At 35.1% G+C, this 21446-nt stretch overlaps 1 protein-coding gene across 1 annotated transcript in view; it reads right to left on the bottom strand.

Annotated features, from left to right (window-relative positions):
• Window positions 1–484: 484 nt before the first annotated feature.
• SDHAF3 (succinate dehydrogenase complex assembly factor 3) overlaps window positions 485–21446 on the bottom strand; it is a 44883-nt gene continuing 23921 nt past the window's right edge. The window contains exon 2 of the mRNA XM_045564778.1: window positions 485–790. Coding sequence (XP_045420734.1) covers window positions 587–790 — 204 coding nt within the window. The 3' untranslated portion in view covers window positions 485–586. The remainder of the gene's footprint in view (window positions 791–21446) is intronic.

The following is a 21446-nucleotide window of genomic DNA, read 5'->3' as shown; positions in this document are numbered from 1 at the left end:
TAGACTTTGTATACTCTATTATATAAATGATAGTGTAATACTGAATCTTAAAGCTTCTCTTCAACCTTTCATTGTGAATAAACAGTGACTCAGGGAGAGGGCACTCAAAAAAAATCATGTATGTATTATTAAAGTAGAAATGATGAAATGTTCAGAATGACAATGTATTTTAACAATAACTTTGCTGGAATTTTATATCATTATTATCAGGATATACTAATCTGATGAAACTAAAGCAAAGCCAGGAGGATAATGCTTGAACAAGCATAGCACTTAAAAACATTTACATTTACATATAAAAAAACTTCAACAAAATTCCAGAAGTCTGTCCATTTTAGAGCCATTCTTTCATGTTTAGTCCAAAAATCAAATTCCATCGACCAAGTACTGTTATGCTGATAATGTCAGAGTTTAACTGTCACTGGTGATCCTGATCCATATATTGCATTCATAACATCAAAAAATAAATGAATATTTCATTAACATAAGGCATTCTCAAAACTCAAATCATTTTAAAAACCAATGACAGTTTAAAAGGGGGGTTCTGAATTTTACATGCTTTGTTAAGCTTTATTGATTGCATAGACTAAAATTTTGGTTTTGTAGACTCAGGAATACTAAATTGCCTATTGGGTTTAGTAGCTTCTTGCATCAGCTCCTGCAACTGTCCAATCTGTTCATCACGAAAGTCATTAAGTTTTTCTTCTGGGAGGGAGATGCCAAAACATGCTTTCTCAGTTGAATTTTGTCTGTTTTCGTTAGCTTGTTGCCATAACACTGCTGCATACATCTAGTAAAAAGAGAAACAAAAGTGAAGGTCACAGATGTAAAGTTAAAATAATACCTGTGTTCACTTACTTAATGTTGGAGGGCTTGATCAATTCTAATTCCAAGTCACCTATTCTTCTCTATCACTAAATCTTCTGCATTTGGTCAGGAATATACAAAAAATACTGTTGTCTTTAGTATTCAGTAATTATATCTATATATATGTATATATACCTTATCTTTAGTATTTGAAGAGTTTCAAAAGGCTTTTAGCAAAGTTCTTAACCTGAAAATCACTGGGGGATGGAGTAGTCTGTGGATGGGCTTCAGGAGCATGCATAAACCACCCAAACCACATGCAAAGTTGTGTGCACATATTTCTGCGCATCAGATTTTCAAAGGTGGGCCTAAAAGTGGGTCTCAAAATTCAATAAGTTCACTCCTGTGTTTAATTTAAAACACACTAGAGCAATAGAAACTTTTAAAACATTTAAGCCTTCAATGTTTAACAACCATCTTTGTCAGGAAAAACTGTGTGCTTTTACATTGTAATTTTGCTCTTACTCAGTTAGCATGTTTAGCCTAATATTCCAACTCTCCTATCTGCACATATGGCACTTTTCTGAAACAGACTCTCACTCTAAAATCAATCTTTTACTCAGACAGGAAGTATCAATACATTTCAGTTCACAAAGATTATATACACACTCTGAGTAAGTGAATGAACTGGTTAACTCTGGATAATGCTGCTACTCAATCTGGTTGAGATATCTAAGTTGCTTACAATTATCAGATTGCCAGCATTGCTAAAGCAGCTTTAATTTTAATTCCAAATATTCCAAACCTTCACCTATATTGGAAATATTTCCTCCATGTTTTACAGAAACCTATTTCATATCATTTTAACAAAATAAAAACATTGCACATACCCTAAGCTTTATCAATTCTACTTCTGAGTATATTCTCAGAGCAGGGTTTCTCAACCTTGGTACTATTAAGATTTTTGGATAATTTGAGTAATTCTTTGTTTAGCAGCATCTCTGGCCTCTACCCACAAGATGCCACTAGCACCACCCCTTCCCCTAGTCTTGATAATCAAAAATGTCTCCAAATATTACCAAATGTTCCCTGGCGGGCAAAATCACCCCTGGTTGACAACTACTATCCCAAAGAAACTTTCAAACATGTGAACAAGTAGCATGCACAACAGTGTTCATTGGGAGCACTGCTTGTTAAAAGAAAAAAACTGCGAACAATCTAACTGTACTTCAATAGGAAAAAGGACAAATACACTGAAGTTTATTCAGAAAATGGATTATAAGGACATACCAGCAAACAAATGTCTATGTACCAACATCGATGAATCTCAAATAAAACAGAATCTGAAAAGCAGGCTTAAAAAAAATCATTCATTTGCAGAAATGGAAAAGCTGATATTCAAATTCATGTGGAAATGTAAAGGGCCCTGAATAGCCAAGTCCATCTTGAACAACAACAAAATTGGAGGACTCACACCTCCCAATTTCAAAACTTACTACAAAACTACAGTAACCAAAACAGTGTGGTACTGGCATATTAGGTTAGACATGTAACACCAATAGAATAGAGAGTCCAGAAATAAACCCTTATATAAAAAAGCCAGCTGGTTTTTCACAAAAGTGTCAAGTCCATTTAATGGTGGAAAGAATAGCCTCTTCAACAAATGGTGCTGAGAAAACCGGATTTTCACATGCAAAAGAGTAAAGTTGGACCCCTACCTCCAACCATATACAAAAATTAATGAGAAATGGATCTAAGAGCTAACATCATAAAACTCCTAGGAAGAAAACATGGGTAGATTTTCATGACCTTTGATTTGGCAATGCATTCTTAGATATGACACCAAAAGCCTGAGCAACAAAAGAAAAAAACAGGTAAACTGGACTTCAGCAAAGTTAAAAACCTTTGTTTTGAATTTTAATGGACAATATCAAGACTCAGAAAAAATATTTCCAAATCATTTATCTGGTAAGCCTTTGTACCCAGAATATACAAGGAACTACAACCCAATTATAAAAAATGGGTAAAGGACCAGACTATGTACAAATACCATTCAACTAAAATTATTTCAATCACTTCTAAATTTGTGGGTTTGAAATTTCTTATCTACAAATATTCCCAGGCAATGAAGAGCTACCTTTGGCCTAATCTAAATACAAGCCTGTAACTCTAGAGAGAAAAATCTTCTGTTCTTTTACCAAACCAAAAACCATAGCTCTCAATTCATTTTGTTTCAATGAATGAAGGATCTAAGTGTCTTCAAAGATAAATTTAAATTAATTTTTGTGAATTACCAAAGAAAAACATAAACTGTGTTTTACTCAGATTCAAATATGGTCTATTCTTTGCCATTTCAACTTCCAAAATATCTCTAAATTTTTTGTGTGTGTGTGGATTCATCAGGGTTCAAAGAAAAAACTAGGTAGTTTTTGAGGGTATCTTTTCTCAATCCTGAGACCTTAATATTCCAAAGAGGTTATAATGATTACCAGGGTAACAAAGTTTAGCCCCTTATAGTTCTTGCTGTTAATCTTATTTGATCCTCATTCTCTCCTACTGCCAAGTGACCATTTCACTGTCTCTCCTTCCTTTCTAGTAAATGTTCATCAGAGAACACACTAAGGTTCTTTAATGAAGAAAGCCTCCATTTAACAGTTTTGCTTCTGCTTCTGAAAGTATTTCTTATAAAAAATTATAATGCTAAGGCATATAATATACATTTTTAAAATCTAAGACATGCCAAAATCATTTTTAAATAGGCTTCACAGGAGTTTCCTCACCAAAAGAATAGGATTTTAGAATTGTTACTTTATCACATACCTGTTGAATTTTGATTTAATTCAATTTGTGTACCATTAAATTAGCATTTCTATTTATAATGTGAATCACTGGATTTCCTTTCAGGCTAGAATCAAAGTGGCATAAAATCCTTTATACAACTGGCATAGAAAAATTGATACTGATTGGTTCTTATGAATAAATCTGGGCTACAATTTTTAAAGATTCCACTAAAGAACAGAGTTGGCATGAAGAGAAGAGAATGGGATTTGAACATGGGATGGTGACAGAGTCATAGAAAGCCAAGAATCAAGAAAATAAACGTATGAATTTCAGAGAGCTGAGACTCTAAATGTTAGTAACAGGAATTTCAAGGAAGAAAAGCTACTGGACCTATTCATACTTTACAAAATACACATATATAGAAAGAAATATAAGGACTGGTTAAATGAACTATGTTTCATCCAGATTATAGAATAGTTTGCAATAGTTAACAAGAATAAAGTCAAATATGTAATGACATAAAAAGCTTCCAAAGAAAAGTTAAAAAAATCAGCTTGCAGATTATGTAAACATGACATTTGTATGTTTTAAAATGTGTACATATATAATAGAATACTTGTATATTTGTATACAAAACAAAGGCTGCTCACAAAATTTTGGAGGGTAGTATTTCATGTTTTGTTCTGAACATCTCAGCTCTGTAATGTTTTGATTTTTTTATAATAAATATCATTTAAGTAATTAAATGGAAAGGAAAGAGAGAAGCTATAGGAAAAAATTTAGAATGAAGAAATTATAGCTTTGGTTTTTTATGATTTGTCCTAACAGCAGAGACCAAATCAATTTGATGACTGTAATTAATATAATTGGAACATAAAGAGTAACAAAAGAAAACTGGTTCTCATTATTAATATTTTGTTTCATCATGTATCTACTATTTGCCCTTCTGTGTTCTTTAAAACAAAATTCCAACTAAATAGCCCAAAAGTACAGTTAAAAACATTTTTATTATAAAAATATAAAAATCCAAACTCTGTAAATGAGTTGTTTTATAAAGGGATATTCACATTTAGAAAGGCATTTATCATAGGCCTCCTTTAAAATGAAACTAAATGGTTTAAATATTTTATGAACATAGAATTTTAGAACATAGCAGTCAGAACTCAACTGTATAGAGTATAATTCAAGAAAATGCCTAACTATATAACATTTGTCCCATTAAAAACTTGACTTTTTATTTTATATATGAAGAATTGCCTTGACAGCCATCAAAAAGATTTCAGATTCAATCATAAAAATACTACCACAATTTTTCCACATACTATAATTAGTCTGAAGAAGCCTATCTTTTTTTAAAATTACATAAATCACATTATAAATTCCCTTACAAATATTGCATTGCCATTTTCACAATTTTCCTGGAAAGCTAAAATGACTGTTTCTTTTATTTTTGACAAATTAAATTATTTGCATTCCTTCAATGTAAACTCCTAAAGAGAAAGTCAACTATTAGATCCAGCAGGAAAAAAGATACCTTTCTTCCAAAATTTATTCAATTATTTTAAGATTCTATTTAACAACACTGAACCAGTAAATTTAAGCACAGCATTCAGTCAAGCTTTCCCTAGAGAACTGATTAAAAATGCCACGCCTCCCCAAGGAGCAAACACAACCAAAACACAAGGGCCACAGGAAAACTGAAAGTTACCCAAATTACAATAACTAAATTCAAAGATACCCTGGGGATCTGAAGCACATCTGCCAAAGTCATTAACACAGAAAAAAGGAATCTACGTTGGCAATGATAATAAATTTGGTGTCTTGGCTCTTTTGAACTAGGTTTTATGATTTTCAAGTCACTGATGATAGATTATCCATTTTGACAGCATAAAATATCAGCAAATAACAACCTATGCTATTTCTTAGCCCCTAAACACTGATATCAATGATTCACAGAATACAAAGAATAGGAAGTGACACCAGTGTCACCAGTAAGTGAATTTCTCAGGTGGCCTTGAAGCTAGGCTTCTCTGGAGTCAAGTTCCTCAGGTTCCTCTGCCCAGAGCAGTAAACCAAACTCAGGATTCACCTGTGACTCCAGGAATGAGCAAAAAAGGTGTTAGTTGCTACTTACAGCACAGCAAAAAAGAGATAAAAGCAAGAATATATAAGGTTCTTGGCTAAGGAAGTAGTAAAGAAAGGTTAGAGAAGACCTGGTTCACAAATATTCTTTACATTTGTCTACTATAAATTCTTATGTCTGTGACACTGGACATATATAAATCAAATATGTCATAACATCAGAAATGAGAAGTCAGTGCAACTAAACAAGCACATTCTTATGAAATCCATTCAAAAATTCTTAGAAGCTTCAATAGCATTGTACTTAAGATAAATATTATATAACTTATTTTACTTAAAGGCTACTCTTCATTATCTAAAAATATATTCACAACATTAATTTTAAAAATATTTTTTCCTGATCATTTTTGAGGTAAATGGACTATTTGTATATTTTATGCTTTATGTAGCAACTTTAATTTCTTTAGTAACATAATTTGCATCAATAAATTTTATAATGCCTCATTATATTATAGATATTGAATTAAATCTATATTACTATCAGCCATTAACATGGGGTATTAAAAATGATAAAACTGTTATCCACCATTCTAATGGGGCATCTTTATTTGTCAGAACTACCCAATGTTTACAGTAATGGTATCTGGACTACCTCACAGGATTATTGTGAGAAATAAATGATAAACTGTTGACATTTTTTAAAGGTATTTGTATCCAGACTGTGAAATACCATAGAATTTTCTTGCCATTTATGTCTTTGTGAGTATTCTTCCCCTTGTCTAGAATGCTCTTCTCATGGCTGGCTTCTTATCCCTATGGTCTCAGCTTAAATGTCTCTTCCTTGGAGAGACCTTCCTAATTCACCTATGTATCCCTGTTACTCTTTTTCTCAGTACCCTAAATTTCCTGTTCGGTACTTATCCTAATCTGTTATTATTCTGTTTCCTTGACTAGAATGAAACATCCATGAAAAATAGGGACACAGCTGTCTTTTTTACTGAATTGCTGGCATCTAGCATAATGCTTGGAACAAACAGAGTATTTGGTAATCATCATCCTAATGATGAATAAATAAATGTTGTCCAAACATTTACCAGAAACCACTCTTCTACGGTATTACAGGCACAATGCCAAATGCCTAAGCTTGTAGATTTTTATAAGGATCTACAATTAAGATTTTGATACTTTCCCCTTTACGGAAACATCCATACACCCCTCAATATTTTACTCCTTACTGATGACATTTTCAAAGGTTATCTTTTCTACTGAGTGATTCTCAAAGTTTTTGGTCTCAGAACTCTTTTACATTTTTTTTCAAAGAGCTTTTATTTATGAATTATCAACATTCACATTAGGGTTTAATACTAATTTTTTTATAATTATTAATTCAATACAAAAATTAACTCAAAATGAATTAAAGACTTAAAGATCTGGAATTATAAAACTACTAGAAGAAAACATGGGGGAAATGTTCATGTCATTGGTATTGGGCAAAACTTTTTTGGATAAGACCTCAAAGACACAGGCAACAAAAGGACAAACAGATAAATGGGATTACATCAAACTAAGAAGTTTCTGCACAGCAAAGGAAACAGAGTGAAGAGACAACCTATAGAATGGAAAAAAAATTTGCAAACTATGCATATGACAAGGGGTTAATATCTAGAATATTCAAGGAATTCAAACAACTCAATAGCAAAATAATAATAATAATAATAATAATAATCTGATTTAAAAATGGGCAGAAGACCTGAATAGACATCTCTCAAAATGACATACAAATGACCAACAGGTACATAACAAAATGCTCAGCTTCGCTAATCACCAGAGAAATGCAAATAAAAATCACAATGTGATTATACCCCACTTCAGTTAGAATGGCTATTATCAAAAAGACAAAAGGTAAGTGTTGGTAAGGACATAGAGAAAAGGGAACCCTTGTACACTGTTGATGGGACTGTAAATTAGTACAGCCATTATGGAAAACTATATCGAGTTTCCCTAAAAACTTAAAATTGGAATTGCCATATGATCTAGCAATTCCACTACTGGGTATATATCAAAGGAAATGAAATCAGTATATTGAAGAGAAATCTGCATTCCCATGTTTATTGCAGCATTATTCACAAAAGTCAAGGTATGTAATCAACCTAAGTGTCCATCAACACATGAATGGATAAAGAAAATGTGCTACATATATACAATAGAATACCATTCAGCCATAAAAAGGAATGAAATCGTGTCAACAGGGATAAATCTGGAGGACATTATGTTAAGTGAAATAAGCCAGACTCAGAACGACAAATACTGCATCATCTCACTCATATATGGAATCTAAAGAAGTTGATACATGTAAGTAGGCCATACAGGACGGGGAGAGGTTGATCAATAGATACAAAGTTGCAGTTAGGGGGAATGAGTTCTGGTTTTCAATTACACAGCATTATAGTATTAACTATAGTTAACAATAATGTATATTTCAAAACAGCTTGAAAAGAGGATTTTGAATGTTCTCATTGAAAGAAATGATGTCTGCAGCAATGGATTTGCTGATTACCCTAATTTGATCATTACACAATGTATACATGTATCAAAACACCATATTGTACCCTATAAATGTGTACAATTATGTCAATTATAAATAAAACTTTTAAAAACATTAATTCACTGAAAACTTATTATGAACTTATAAAACCAATAAACTCCTAAACAGCATATTTATATGAGAAAAAACTTTATTTTTAAAAAGTTCTGTTAGAAGAGTGGCACTGTTTTATGTTTTACATTTCTGCAAATCTAATGTCTGGCTTACTAACAAATGGATTCTCATATTTGTTATGATATATAATTTGGCTGAAGTACTTGAAGAAAATATAGCCTCCCATCACTAAGACAGTTGGAAAAGGGAGGAGTATTTTCATAGCTTTTTCTGATAACTGTGAATATTACTCTATGATGTTACAGCAAACTGGATAAAAGGCTTTTCTACCCTCCACGACCCCAGGCAAGGCAGCAAATATGAAACAGTGGTGTGAAATAGCAAGCCCCAGGAGTGTGGGCAGTCCATGAGAGGCTCCCCTGGGGAGAGGGCCATGAGAGGCCAGCATGCCAGCTTTCTTCCATCCAGACACTCCCTCCCCTGCACCTCCCCTAGCCACTGCAACTGAGGAAGCAGTCTGAGCTCGGGCTGACCGGGAGCCACGGCCCCTCCCCTACCCATTACAACCGTGAGAGTCGAGTGAGCAGAGAACTTTGCCACCGGCTGCTTCTCTCTGGCAGGTGCGTACTCTAGGGTGAGGTCTCCACAGAGAGTGGGGCCCACACCTCTTCCTTTGAGGACTTGTGGTAGAACAAGGGTCCACAATTTAGGAACCCTCTGCTTGCTGGTGTTTCACGGGGTCACACAACCTGGCACCGCAGATAAGCAAGCCAGTCCTAGTTCCCTAGCGACATGAGAGGAGTGCAGGGGGTCGCAGGGAAGAAGTCTAGAAGCTGGACTTGGATGGCAAGGAAACCTGCAGGGACACAGCTGGTGGGAGAGTGTGGTGGGAGCGCACCTATTCCTTCCGCTGGAGATTGCCATATGGGATAAGGACGTGGCATTCCAGAGGAATAGCCTGGCCCCTGGTTCCATGGCAACCAAATGCCGCACATGCAGGTGTGCTGGCTGACCAGGTGCTGCGGCCGCTTCCTCCACCCATTACAACAGGGAGAGCAGTTTGAGCTGAGAAGTTCACGAGCTCCTGGCTGAAGTCCCCACAAAAGAGAGCCCCACACCTCTTCCTTTGAGAATTGAACTGGAACAGGGGTGCACATTCTGGGAACTCCTTACCCACTGGTGTTTAGCAGAGACACATGCCAGTGGGTCAGACACACAGATGGGGGTTGGTTTGAGACCTGGCCTAGGGGAGGGGCCACATGTGGACTGAACTGACAGAAGTGTGCTGTGGGGGACCAAGGAGCAGCGATTAGGGAGAGCACCCACCCCTCCCCGCCAAAAAAACTGCACTGCTAGACAAGGGTGGAAAGATCCCGGCCTGGGGCCTTAGCACTCAAGCGTTAAGGCCTTACCAGTTTGGAGAGCTTGTCCTGACCCATCTACCAGTGGCTCCCCCTAGTGACCAGAAAAGCAACTCCTGAGCCCGGCTGAGGCTTTGCAAAGAAAGCCTTTCAGGCTCCCACAACCCAGTAAGCAACTGCATTGCTCCTGCCCCCAGCTCAGTAGTGGTAGAGATCAAGCAAACCCCTGGAAGCTATAGGGTCCCTCTTAAAGCTTGGGCCACTCAAGTACTCCACTTGGGGGACCAGAGCCTACCATGGTCACAAAAGAATATCTCAACAACTGGCTTTCTTTCACATAAACATCAACCAATGACAGGGAGAACAACCTATATAGCTCATCATAGTGTCTTCCAACTCAAGCGAACAGGGATTGGCTGATTCATATTCACAAGTACTACCTGCCATCCCGAGATTAAGCTGGGGGTGGGGGACGGCCAACACAATCCACACTGCTGGGAAAAGATGAAGACAGCAAGACAGAAGCAACTTGAGAGGATCAGCAAACCTGCTTAAACAACAGCCCCATAGGCAACTTGGGACCAGCACTCTTCTCCCTGACGTGAGGGATTGATTTTCTGGAACCCTGGGAGACGAGGACTACAAGCCAGATCTAGTACCGGCAGGACTTAATAGAAAAGCCAGATGAGAAGGAATCAGCAAAAGACCTCTGGAGGGCCAAAGAATAACATCTGCTTATTGTGAGAGTGTTTTGAGAAGGTGAGCCAAAGCTGTAGCAGAAAAACACCTGGGAAAGCTTCACCAGAGTCTTTCTCTAACCACGACAATGCTTCTGCTCATTCCTCTCATCAAACAAGGTCAATTTTGTGAGAGTTTCCACGAGAAATCATTAGGCATCTACCTTACAGTCCTAATTTGGCTCCTTCTGAACTCTTTTTGTTTGATAATCTTAAAAAATCTTTAAAGGGCATCCATTTTTCTTCTGTCAATGTAAAAAAGACTGCAATGACATGGTTAAATTCCCAGGACCTCCAGTTCTCTAGAGATAGACTAACTGGCTGGTATCATCACTTACAAAAGTGTCTTGAACTTGATGGTGTTTATGATGAGAACTAAAGTTTATATATTTTTTTATCTTTTAATTCCATTTTTCTAAGAAATCTATGAAGCGCCTTGTAAAAAGCTGTATAAATTCCATACATTTTTCTGAAACCTAATTATCTTGCATTTGCCCATAGGAGATTTTTAACTGCTTGTTTATCTACAATGTAGGTTAATTCCATATTTTAAAAAGAGGAAAAGAAAAGAAATAATTATATAAACTAACTTAAGAAAAATGTAATGCATTCAAATTATACTTGATGTAATCTGTTTAGAAAATCTTCAACGTATTATTAAAAAAATGAGTAGTATGTTTTCTAACAAATTACTAATTATATTCTGGCTGTCATCAAAAAACTCCATAGCAACCTACATAATTTTCAGACTCTCTCCAAAGCAATCTCTGATGTGAATTACTACATCAAATTAAGTAACATTTTTGAATCACATGAAATTGGCCGTAATTTTACATTTCAACTTGGGGTCACATGCCATGACCCAAAGCAGGCTATTAACTACAATAATTCTTTGTTTCTGAAAAACAAATTTTAACACAAAATTTAAATATACTATAACGTCTTAAAAGTTATTTTCTGCATTTAAATATTCTAATGAAACAAATGAAAGAGTGTAGCATTATCACAATATTACGAGTTACCCAGAAACTACATATCCGTAACCAAACTAAAAATTATAACAAAAAATAACTCACTCACTAAAGGAGAATATAAGATTAAGCACCTAAAAATCAACTTAGAATACTTATTTATAGATTTAAAAAGTAAAATAACAGGAAGAAGAGGGAATAAAAATTAGTTAATAGAGTAACATGATAAAACAAGTAAAAGGCACGAGGAAAACACAAAGCCAAGTGTAAATCCATCCTGAACACACTCCTCTTTAACTGCCCTGGCATGAAAAAAATATATATATCACTGAATGTTGTAATACATTATTAAGCATTTTCAAGTGAGAGAGTGCCTGGATCAGTCCAGTAAGTATTTTGATCCCCTAAGTAAGACACTGCAGTAGAGAAAGATACATCACTATAAATTTTAGTCATAAAATCCCTTATACATTATTCTGACAATGCTAAACGCATACTGTTAAACATCCATCTGATTCTTCAAATTTTAAGAATGGTGACTATTGTTTCTACTATTCTCCAAGATCCTTCAACATCTGGCTCCTTATTTCACCAGCCCCGTTACAAACTACCTGTAGTTCCCAAATATCCCATCCTCATCCATGCATCTGCAGACATATATTCCTTCCATTTGAAATGTCTTTATTTACTTCATGGAATAAGACTTTAAGATTCAGCTCAAATGTCACACTCTCCACGATACCTGTACATCTGCCCCAGGTTTGCCTCTGTGCTCCCCTGTCACTCTGTACTCATGTTTTTTATAGCACACTACTTAGTGTTGATGTTATTTATATTAGACTTTGAAGGCAAAGTCCTGAAGGCAAGGCTCACACCTAGACACTCACATGCCTTCAGCATCTAGCAACACTAAGCATTAACATACATTTATGAAAGAGAAAAAGGGAGAAAAAAGGGAATAAAATGTATAAAACTTGCTGGCCAACCAAAATCAATATTCTCAATTTGCCTGATAATTTTGTTTTACAAGGGAAATATCCAAATTACCACTGTAGTCTGTATATTAATCTCTTCAATTTCACAAAAACATACAGAATTTTACAAATTTGAATGGATGAGCTTGCAAACTTAAATATCAAAATTCAGACCCTGATTTATCCCAATAAAATGAGGATATTCAGTGAGGAATAGTATAAACATGCTTATTTGGAGGTAGTTTTTATTTCTCCTTTATACTGTTTTATACAATCGAACCTAGTTATTTTAATTTTTTAATCAGAAAAAAGTAATATTTTTAAAAAGGCAACAAAGTCTCTTTAATCGCATATTTGAAAGTCAAACGTTAACTTCCAAATAAATAAAATACCTTAAACATACTAATGGAATGCTAACTGGTAAGCACAATGAAAATGAATAACAAGCAACAAAACAAACAAAAATAGGACAATTTCTTTCAGATACCCTAATTTAAAGCCAAAAAATTTATTTTGCCAGCATAAACACAAGTGTAACCTGGTCTCTTAAAAATTCAACCTAAAAGGAGTTTTAGAAACGTCCATACCTTCCTCTATTTCTTCCCTTGTATGTATGTAAAACCTGAATCACTAAAATTGTTTCCACAGTAAATCACATCAATTTACTTTACCTTTTAATTTTATTGATTTATTTTTAATCTATTTTACATATGTGTAAACTTTCTCAAATGATAATAAATGAGCAGTTGCTTAACAAAAACAATTTTCAGAGAATGATTCTCATGGAAACACTGTCTCGCTGTTTTCCAGCCAAATACAGTGTAATCTTTTAAAAAGTGGTTATGATCAAAGAACTCCAAGGTACTGTTTTCCATTAGCTTCCTCAGAGCCATGACACATCATTTCAAAACTATGTTCCCTAATATATTTGCCATTTTTTCGTGCAGTTTCAGTTGACTGTGTAATTTTGTTTATATGATAATATATTGCTTCGGTATATAGCAAATTATGAGAAATTATGTTAGCCTGTCCTCCCCTCCATCCCCACATGGGTAGACTAGTTTCACTATAAATCTTCACCCCTAGTTATTTACTGTGAATAATTTATAATTTACTTGTGAAATAATTCATCAAAATGACTAGTGGCATAAATGGCGTAGGTATATAAAATCAGAATCATATATCAACACATCTTTAGTTTAGTCTGGAGATAATAATTACCTTGCCACTATATATTCTGTTAAATAAGAGGCCATTTGCCTGAGGCTGTCTCTGTACTTGAAGCTCCTACCTAACAAATACAATCTAACTTTGTACATAAACAAACTAAAACCTAATTTAGAAGTATATTTTTTGTAACAAATAATCGGATTTCAGCCAACCACAAACAGCCAAGCTTTAGCCAATCAAAGCGGCTAATTCATCCCACCAAGCCCAAATGTACTGTGTGTTCTGATCTACCACCTGAAGCAAGTAAAATTTACTTTGCTTAGTACCAAAGTAAATTTCAATAGTAATCATAATTTATAGATAGTTTTAGTTTCTAAAAAATTACCAGCACATTATTAAAATAAACTATAAAGATCAGAGTTTTACTTAGCAAGATTTTTTGTAATTTTATTCTATTTCGGTATATCTTAAATTTCAAAAACTTTTAAAATTATGTATTTGAATGATATAAAGGGCTCAGAGGAGGACTGCTTTCCTCAATAAATATTCATTACATTAAAATGGAAGTTCAATGTATGCAATATGATCTCAGGATGAAAATAATAGAGCTATAATTTATTATTAACTTAAGAAAAATGTTCTACAGTACACAGTATTATAGATATATTTAGCAGTGTAAATTTTCTAGTACGTTCAAGGACATAAACATGATTGGATTTACTAGAAAAAAAGAGGTACATATTACGTTACAGTAAAAAATTACACCATTGTAAGTAAAAATTCTAGACTTTAAACAAACTGACGAAAAACTTGACACATTTCCATGATGGCCAATCTGTAAGATGACTTAAAATGAAAACATAATTTCTGATCAAATGCATCTGCTTATATAGAAAATCTCAAGCCTAGTTGTAAACCTCTGGCTTATTGTTCATAAATGTTAAACCATGCTGAAGTAGAATCAGCCTAAGAAAAATGATTCTCTTTTACAAAATAAACTTGCCATTTCATGTACAGCTGTTATACTCTTTGTAAATATAATAACTTCTCAAACTAGGAACTGATCTTTAAAAGGCTCTTAAATACAATTAACTGTAAGATCCCCTGAATACAATCTAAACATTATTAATTTCCATAACAAACTATTTTCAATTTCATAATAATGAAGAGACACAAGGCTCACAACTGGTTAAATTTGACTGACATTCACTCCATTTGGCACAACTGGACTATAGGGCCTATTGCCAAAGGCAATCTGACCAGCTAGACTATAGGGGGTTTTGTTTTGTTGTTCTTTTTGTGTGTGCGGTATGAACACATAAGCTTAAAAAAATAAGTGTACAGTACAATATTGTTAACTATAGGCACAATGTTATGCAACAGATTTCTAGCACTTATTCATCTTGCGTAACTGAAATTTTATACTCTTTGAACAGCAACTCTCCATTTCCCCCCCTCCCCAGCTTCATGGCAACCACCATCCTACTTTTTGCTTCTATGAGTTTGACAGTTTTTAGGTATCTCATGTAAGTGGAATCATGCATATTTGTCATTCTGTGACTGACTGATTTCACTTAGCATAATGTCCCTCAGGTTCATCCATGTTGTTATACATAGCAGAATTTCCTTCTTTTTAAAGGGTAAATTCAATTGTATATATTCAATTGTACATATGGACCACATTTTCTTTATCCATTCTTCTGTCAATGGACATTTAGGTTGTTTTCACATCTTGGCTATTCTGAATAGTGCTCCAATGAATGCACATGTGTATTGTTTCTTTGAGATTCTGATTTCAGTTCTTTTGAATAAATTCTCAGAAGTGGGATTGCTGGGTCACATGGCAGTTCTATTTTTAATTTTTTGAGGAACCTCCATACCATTTTCCACAGTGGCTGCACCATTTTACATTCCCACACAGCGTATAAGAGTTCCAATTACTTCACATCCTTGCCAACACTTGCTGTCTTGTTTTCTAATGATGGTCATCCTAAGAGATGTGAGATGATATGTCATTGTGGCTTAATTTTGCATTTCCCTGATGATCAGTGATGTTGAGTATCTTTTCATACAACTGTTTGCTATCTGTATGTCTTCTCTGAAGAAATGTCTATTCAAGTCATTTGCCCATTTTAAAATCAGGTTATTTGTGGTTTTTGTTATTCAGCTTTAGGAGTTCCATATATATTAACATTCTAGATATTAATTCCTTATCAGATGTATGGCTTGCATGTATTTTTCCCATTCTGTAGATTCTCTTCACTCTATTGACTGTTTCCTTTGCTGTGCAGAAGCTTTTGAGTTTGATGTGGTCCCACTTGTCTATTTTTGTTTTTGTTGCCTGTACTTTTGGTGTCATATCCAAAAAAATCATTGCAAATGTCATGAAGCTTTTCCTCTATGTTTTCTTCTAGCAGTTGTATAGTGTCAGGTCTTATGCTTAAGTCTTTCATCCATTTTGATTTTTTTGCATGGTTTAAAATAGAGATCCAATTTCATTGTTTTGGATGTGGATATACAGTTTTCCTAACATCATATGTTGAATAGACTACCCTTTCCCCATTATGTATTCTTGGCACTCTGTCAAAGTTCAATTAACCATATATTCATGGGTTTATTTCTGGGCTATCTATTCTGTTTCACTGGTCTGTCTTTATGACAGTACCATACTATTTTAATTACTGTAGCTCTGTAATACATTTTTTACAATACAATAATTTAAATATGAAGGTGTGGGGGGGTTGTGAGGAGGGGTGTTCAGTTGCCTTGTTTGTTTTTGTTAGGACAGAGTTTCCCTATGTCACACTGGGTAGACTGCAGTGGCATCATTGTAACTAACTGCAACCTGCAACTCCTGGGCTCCAGCAATCCTTCTGTCTCAGACTCCCCAGTAGCTGGGACTACAGGCACGTACCATACCACACGGCCTCACCTACCCAGTTACTTTTTTTTTCCCTCCCTTTTGGTAGAAACAGGGTCTCACTCTTGCTCAGGCTAAAATCTCGAACTCCTGAGCTCAAGCAGTCCTCCCGCCTTGGCATCCCAGAGTGGTAGGATTACAGTCAGTCGTGAGCCACTGTGCCTGACCTGTAACACATTTTGAAATCAGGAAGTACGATGCCTCCAGCTTTGTTCTTTCTCAAGATGATATTGGCCATTCAGGGCCCTTTATGGTTCCGTATGAATTTTAGGATTGTTTTTTCTGTAAAAACAAAAATGACAAAAATGGTGGAATCTTGATAGGGATTGCATTGATCTGTACATAGCTTTGGTGTTATAGACATTTTGACAATATTGATTCTTCTAATCCATGAATGCAGGATCTCCTTCCATTTATTTGTGTCTTCTTTAATTTCTTTCAGCAGTGTTTTTTTGCTGTCAATATGTAAGTCTTTCACCTCCTTAGTAACTTTATTTCTATATACTTTATTCTTTTGATGCTATTATAAATGAGATTGCTTTCTTAATTTCCTCTTCAGATAGTTTATTAGTAGTATACAAAAATGCAACTGATCCTACAATCTTATTGAATTCATTTATTAGTTCTAACACTTTTTTGGTTAAACTTCTTTAGAGTTTTCCACATATAAGATTATGTCATCTGCAGAGATAATTTTACTTTTTTTTTTTTCTAATATGAATGCCTGCCGCCTGCCTTTTATTTCTTTTTCTTGCCTAACTGCTCTGGCTAGGACTTCCACTAACGTGTTGAAAAGATATGGTGAGAGCAAGCATCCTTGTCTTATCTACTGATCTTAGAGGAAAAGCTTTCAGTTTTTCACCATGGAGTACAATGTTTCCCGTGGCCTTTTCATATATGACCTTTATTATGTTGAGGCAGACTACAGTTTTAAACAAGATGAGGTCAGAACCACTGTAGCTACTAAAAGTCTTAGTCCCTACAGGTTTCAAGAATAAGGCAGTGACTATGTAGGCTGGATCTGTCTCGCATGCTGCATACCGAGTAAAGGGGAACCCTACCAGGATTCTCTAATTTTCACTTGTATTATTTCCTAATTTTGTAATGTCATGTTAAGACAATAAGAAAATGCCAAGAAGTGGAGCTGCTGCACTCCATAAGGTTTGTGGTCCTATATCCTTTAACAAGTTTCCCCAACTCACTGTGTTAGGCCCTGGCTTCCAAGACTTATGTATAATCTCTTGTGCATATAGATAATATAAGTTTTTATATTAACACTCAGGCAATAACAAGAATACTTTATAGACTATTCACCAAATTAAATATTCAACTCTAAATAGAATTTCCTTAAAAGCTCTATACTCCATTAGTAGACATACAAATTGCTAACATTATCTAAACCAGTATGTTAGAGGAAATGCTTTCAGTATTTCTACTTTTGATAATATAGTCTATAATATATATCCTCTTTTTCCAATTAAAAAAATGCTATCACTTTGGTAAAACACACTTAGGGAGCAATTAAAACTTCCATAATTATATCCTTCCTTTTCCAGTCTAATTATGGATTGATTTTTTAAAAGAATAACTTACAATTCACTAGAGAAAAATTATTTTGAAATTCTCAAGAGGTAATGATTCAGTCTATATTTTTAAAATACATTTTTGAAATTTAGTGGGATTTTTTTTTAATAGTTCCAAATAATTAAGGGCTCCAGTAGTCAACCCTGGAAATTGACAAGATACACTGGAATTTCTGATAAATTTCATCTTATGGTCTTTTCATAGAATGTCTACAGGCCTATATGTACAGTGTTAAATATGGGAGACATAAAGACTAAAAGGGAAAAGAGAATGAGAAGAAACAGAAACAGCATAAGATCAGTTTGATTACTTAAAGGATAGGTTAGATAACAGAATGTATTTGTTAATTGATTGTTCAAGTTGATTCAGCAGAGGTTAAAAAGTTCTGATATTAGGCCGGGTGCGGTGACTCACATCTATAATCCTAGCACTCTGGGAGGGCGAGAGGTGGGAGGATTGCTTGAGGTCAGCAGTTTGAGACCAGCCTGAGCAAGAACAAGACCCCATCTCTACTAAAAATAGAAAAAATTAGCTGGGTGTGGTGGCATGCACCTGTAGTCCCAGCTACTCAGGAAGCTGAGGCGGGAGGATCGCTTGAGGTCAGGAGTTCGAGACCAGCCTGAACAAGAGCAAGACGACCCCATCTCTACTAAAAATAGAAAGAAATTATCTGGACAACTAAAAATATATACAGAAAAAATTAGCCGGGCATGGTGGCACATGCCTGTAGTCCCAGGTACTTGGGAGGCTGAGGCAGGAGGATCGCTTGAGCCCAGGAGTTTGAGGGTGCTGTCAGCCAGGCTGACGCCATGGCACTCTAACCCGGGCAACAGAGTGAGACTCTGTCTCAAAAAAAAAAAAAAAAAAAGTGAGGGGTGCCAGGTTTTGTTGCAGTACAAACTTAAGAGCCACAGACCCTGCACCGCCTCTGTGCATAGCCCAACCAGGTCATGCCTCGTTGCATTTTCCCACCTCTCTCGTAATAGTTTTCTGCCTATAGAACCTGCCCCAGACCCAGCTGTTTGGATGACATACTTTGAACTTCCATTTCAAATCTTAACTTTGAGTAGTATTTACTACTAACACAACAACTATGAGTGCCTTGCTTCATAGCTGTAGTTTTCTTATCTCTTCCTCTATATCCTAAAGTTTCTTGAGGCCCCAAATCATATATTAAACAAAGCCTTGAACCTAACAGGTGCACAATAAATATTAAGGAATATATCAATTTCATTAAAATGTGTTTTATTTTTTGTTTTCAATACATGGCAACTATAAACTATTACAGCACACTAGTATAAAGGGGCAGACAGGATGTCAAGAAGATCTAAAATGCTGTCCCACTAATCTCCCCACACATAAATACATACTACGTATATACTTAATCTCTTTTTAAAATGAACATAGACACAAATCACCATAATCAGAAATTGTTCTGAACATCTGAAAAGATACAACAGAAAAAAAAAAAGGGCTGTAGGCATTTTAAAAACACTGGCATGCTAAAGTGTCTTTTTAAAAATATAACTGGAACATATCAGGAATTATGCAAATTTATACTGAAATGCAAAAAGCTACTGGTGAAGCATAAGATGCTTAAAGCTCATAAGATAGAAAAAATCAAAATCAAAAAGTGTTATAATTTGGTACTCCTAAAATGACAGGAAATTGTGTAAAACGTACAAGTCTGTGTACTCTAAGGAAACAGTGAACTGAAGATATGACTTCCTATCAAGAGTATACTTTCTACTCTCTTACACTTTTGTAGTTATTTTGAAGTTTCAAGTGTCCAGATATTTAAAAAAAGAAAAAATCCTAACCTATTTAGATGTGAACCAGGTAACTGGTCATCCTAAAACAAGACGGCTACACATGAATTTCTTAACCAAAACCTTTTATTGTTCATGTGTCAAGTTAACTTTCTCTGCAAGATCCAATCTATTAATGTGATTATTATAGAAGAATGACAGCCTCAGAAATGCAAAATCCCTTCAAGAAAAGTGGCAAGCTATTAAAGAAAAAAGTATTCATGACACTCGTTAAAACCGTAAGGCAGGCTTATTCAGGACTATAGCAATAAGTATAGGGACTAATGCAATGGGGTTTTCCAGTAGTAGAGATTGGGATCAACTCCTAATACAACAAAGAAAAGTAGAAATTTATAGCCAAGATGCACAGTGGAGGGATCAGTGGATAAAAAATTACTAAGAAAGTAGAGCAATTCTTTGCTAAACTGATCTAACAGGATTCTTGCAAAAGGCAGAAATCAGAGTGATCAGATACTACCTGGGGGATGGTGGAAGATAAGGAACCCAATCAGATTTCAAGGGTGATCAGATATCAAGGGCAGGGGATTCTGGCTAAATCAATTTGACAGAATCTTGCTAAAACTGGACTCTTGAAGGACATGCCAGTAAGGCCAAGTTGGGTTCAAAGAAGCCTGACTAAACATTTGATGTAGGAGAGAAACTTTCTCAAATACCAAACTGAACTTCCTTGGGCATATGTTCAAAAATAAAAAGTGGGGTGGGATGTTGAGGGAGCTGATTTTCTGGAATAAGATCCTTTGGCTAGAAGACTGGCCTAGCCCACTGCAGCCAACAAAAATTGGACTACAGATAATAGTCCATGATGAGTATGTATCCAGACATAGGAATTTTGAGATTAGCTACAAACGTAAGTCGACAATCCCAAGGTGCAGTGTCCTTCAAGAATCCACGTGTGCCTTTGAGCTCAGTGGAACATTTACACGCTCTTTCTCAGGAGTGCAATGTTGGCAGCCCTAACGTTTCACCTCATAAAGTCAATAATTCTTTCAGGTTTAGATTTATTTCTGTAAGAGTCCAAATGCCTTGCCAGGTCTAATTTGTTCATGTAATACTTTCTATCACACGGGTCTAAAGTATATCTTCTTTTTATTTGAAAGATGGAGAAATTAAGGAACAAATAAACTATGAAACACGACAAAGATGAAACAGCAAATCAGTGGATATAGTCAAGAACTAAAGGCTTGACTAAATTCAATATTTTACTTATAAAATTACAGCATGCCACTTCCCTACAAAAACTATTATTATCAGATTAACTTAAAGTACATAATAATACAACTATACATCCAGTTTGTAGAGAATTCTCCTGGTTTATGACTGTTGTCTTGATATCTCATCCAGTTTAAAATTTGTCCTGAATTTTTTCACTTTTTATTAAAGTATTAACAGCAGCATTTGACAGCAGAGATACTATTGGCACACCTGCACGTTGTACTTCCAGTTTCAAAGATTTTCTAGTGAGGTATGAGATTCAACAAACACAAGTTCTTAATAAGTGGTTAAATCTGGAAGATGACTATTGATAACCTGTCTTTCCCGACCCTTTCCTGACTCAGTGTAACTAATGCCTG

The sequence above is a fragment of the Lemur catta genome, chromosome 11, assembly GCF_020740605.2.
Source record: "Lemur catta isolate mLemCat1 chromosome 11, mLemCat1.pri, whole genome shotgun sequence".
Classification (NCBI taxonomy): Eukaryota; Metazoa; Chordata; class Mammalia; order Primates; family Lemuridae; genus Lemur; species Lemur catta.
Note: the sequence above shows the minus strand (reverse complement) of the source record. Positions and strands in the feature narration are given on the sequence as shown.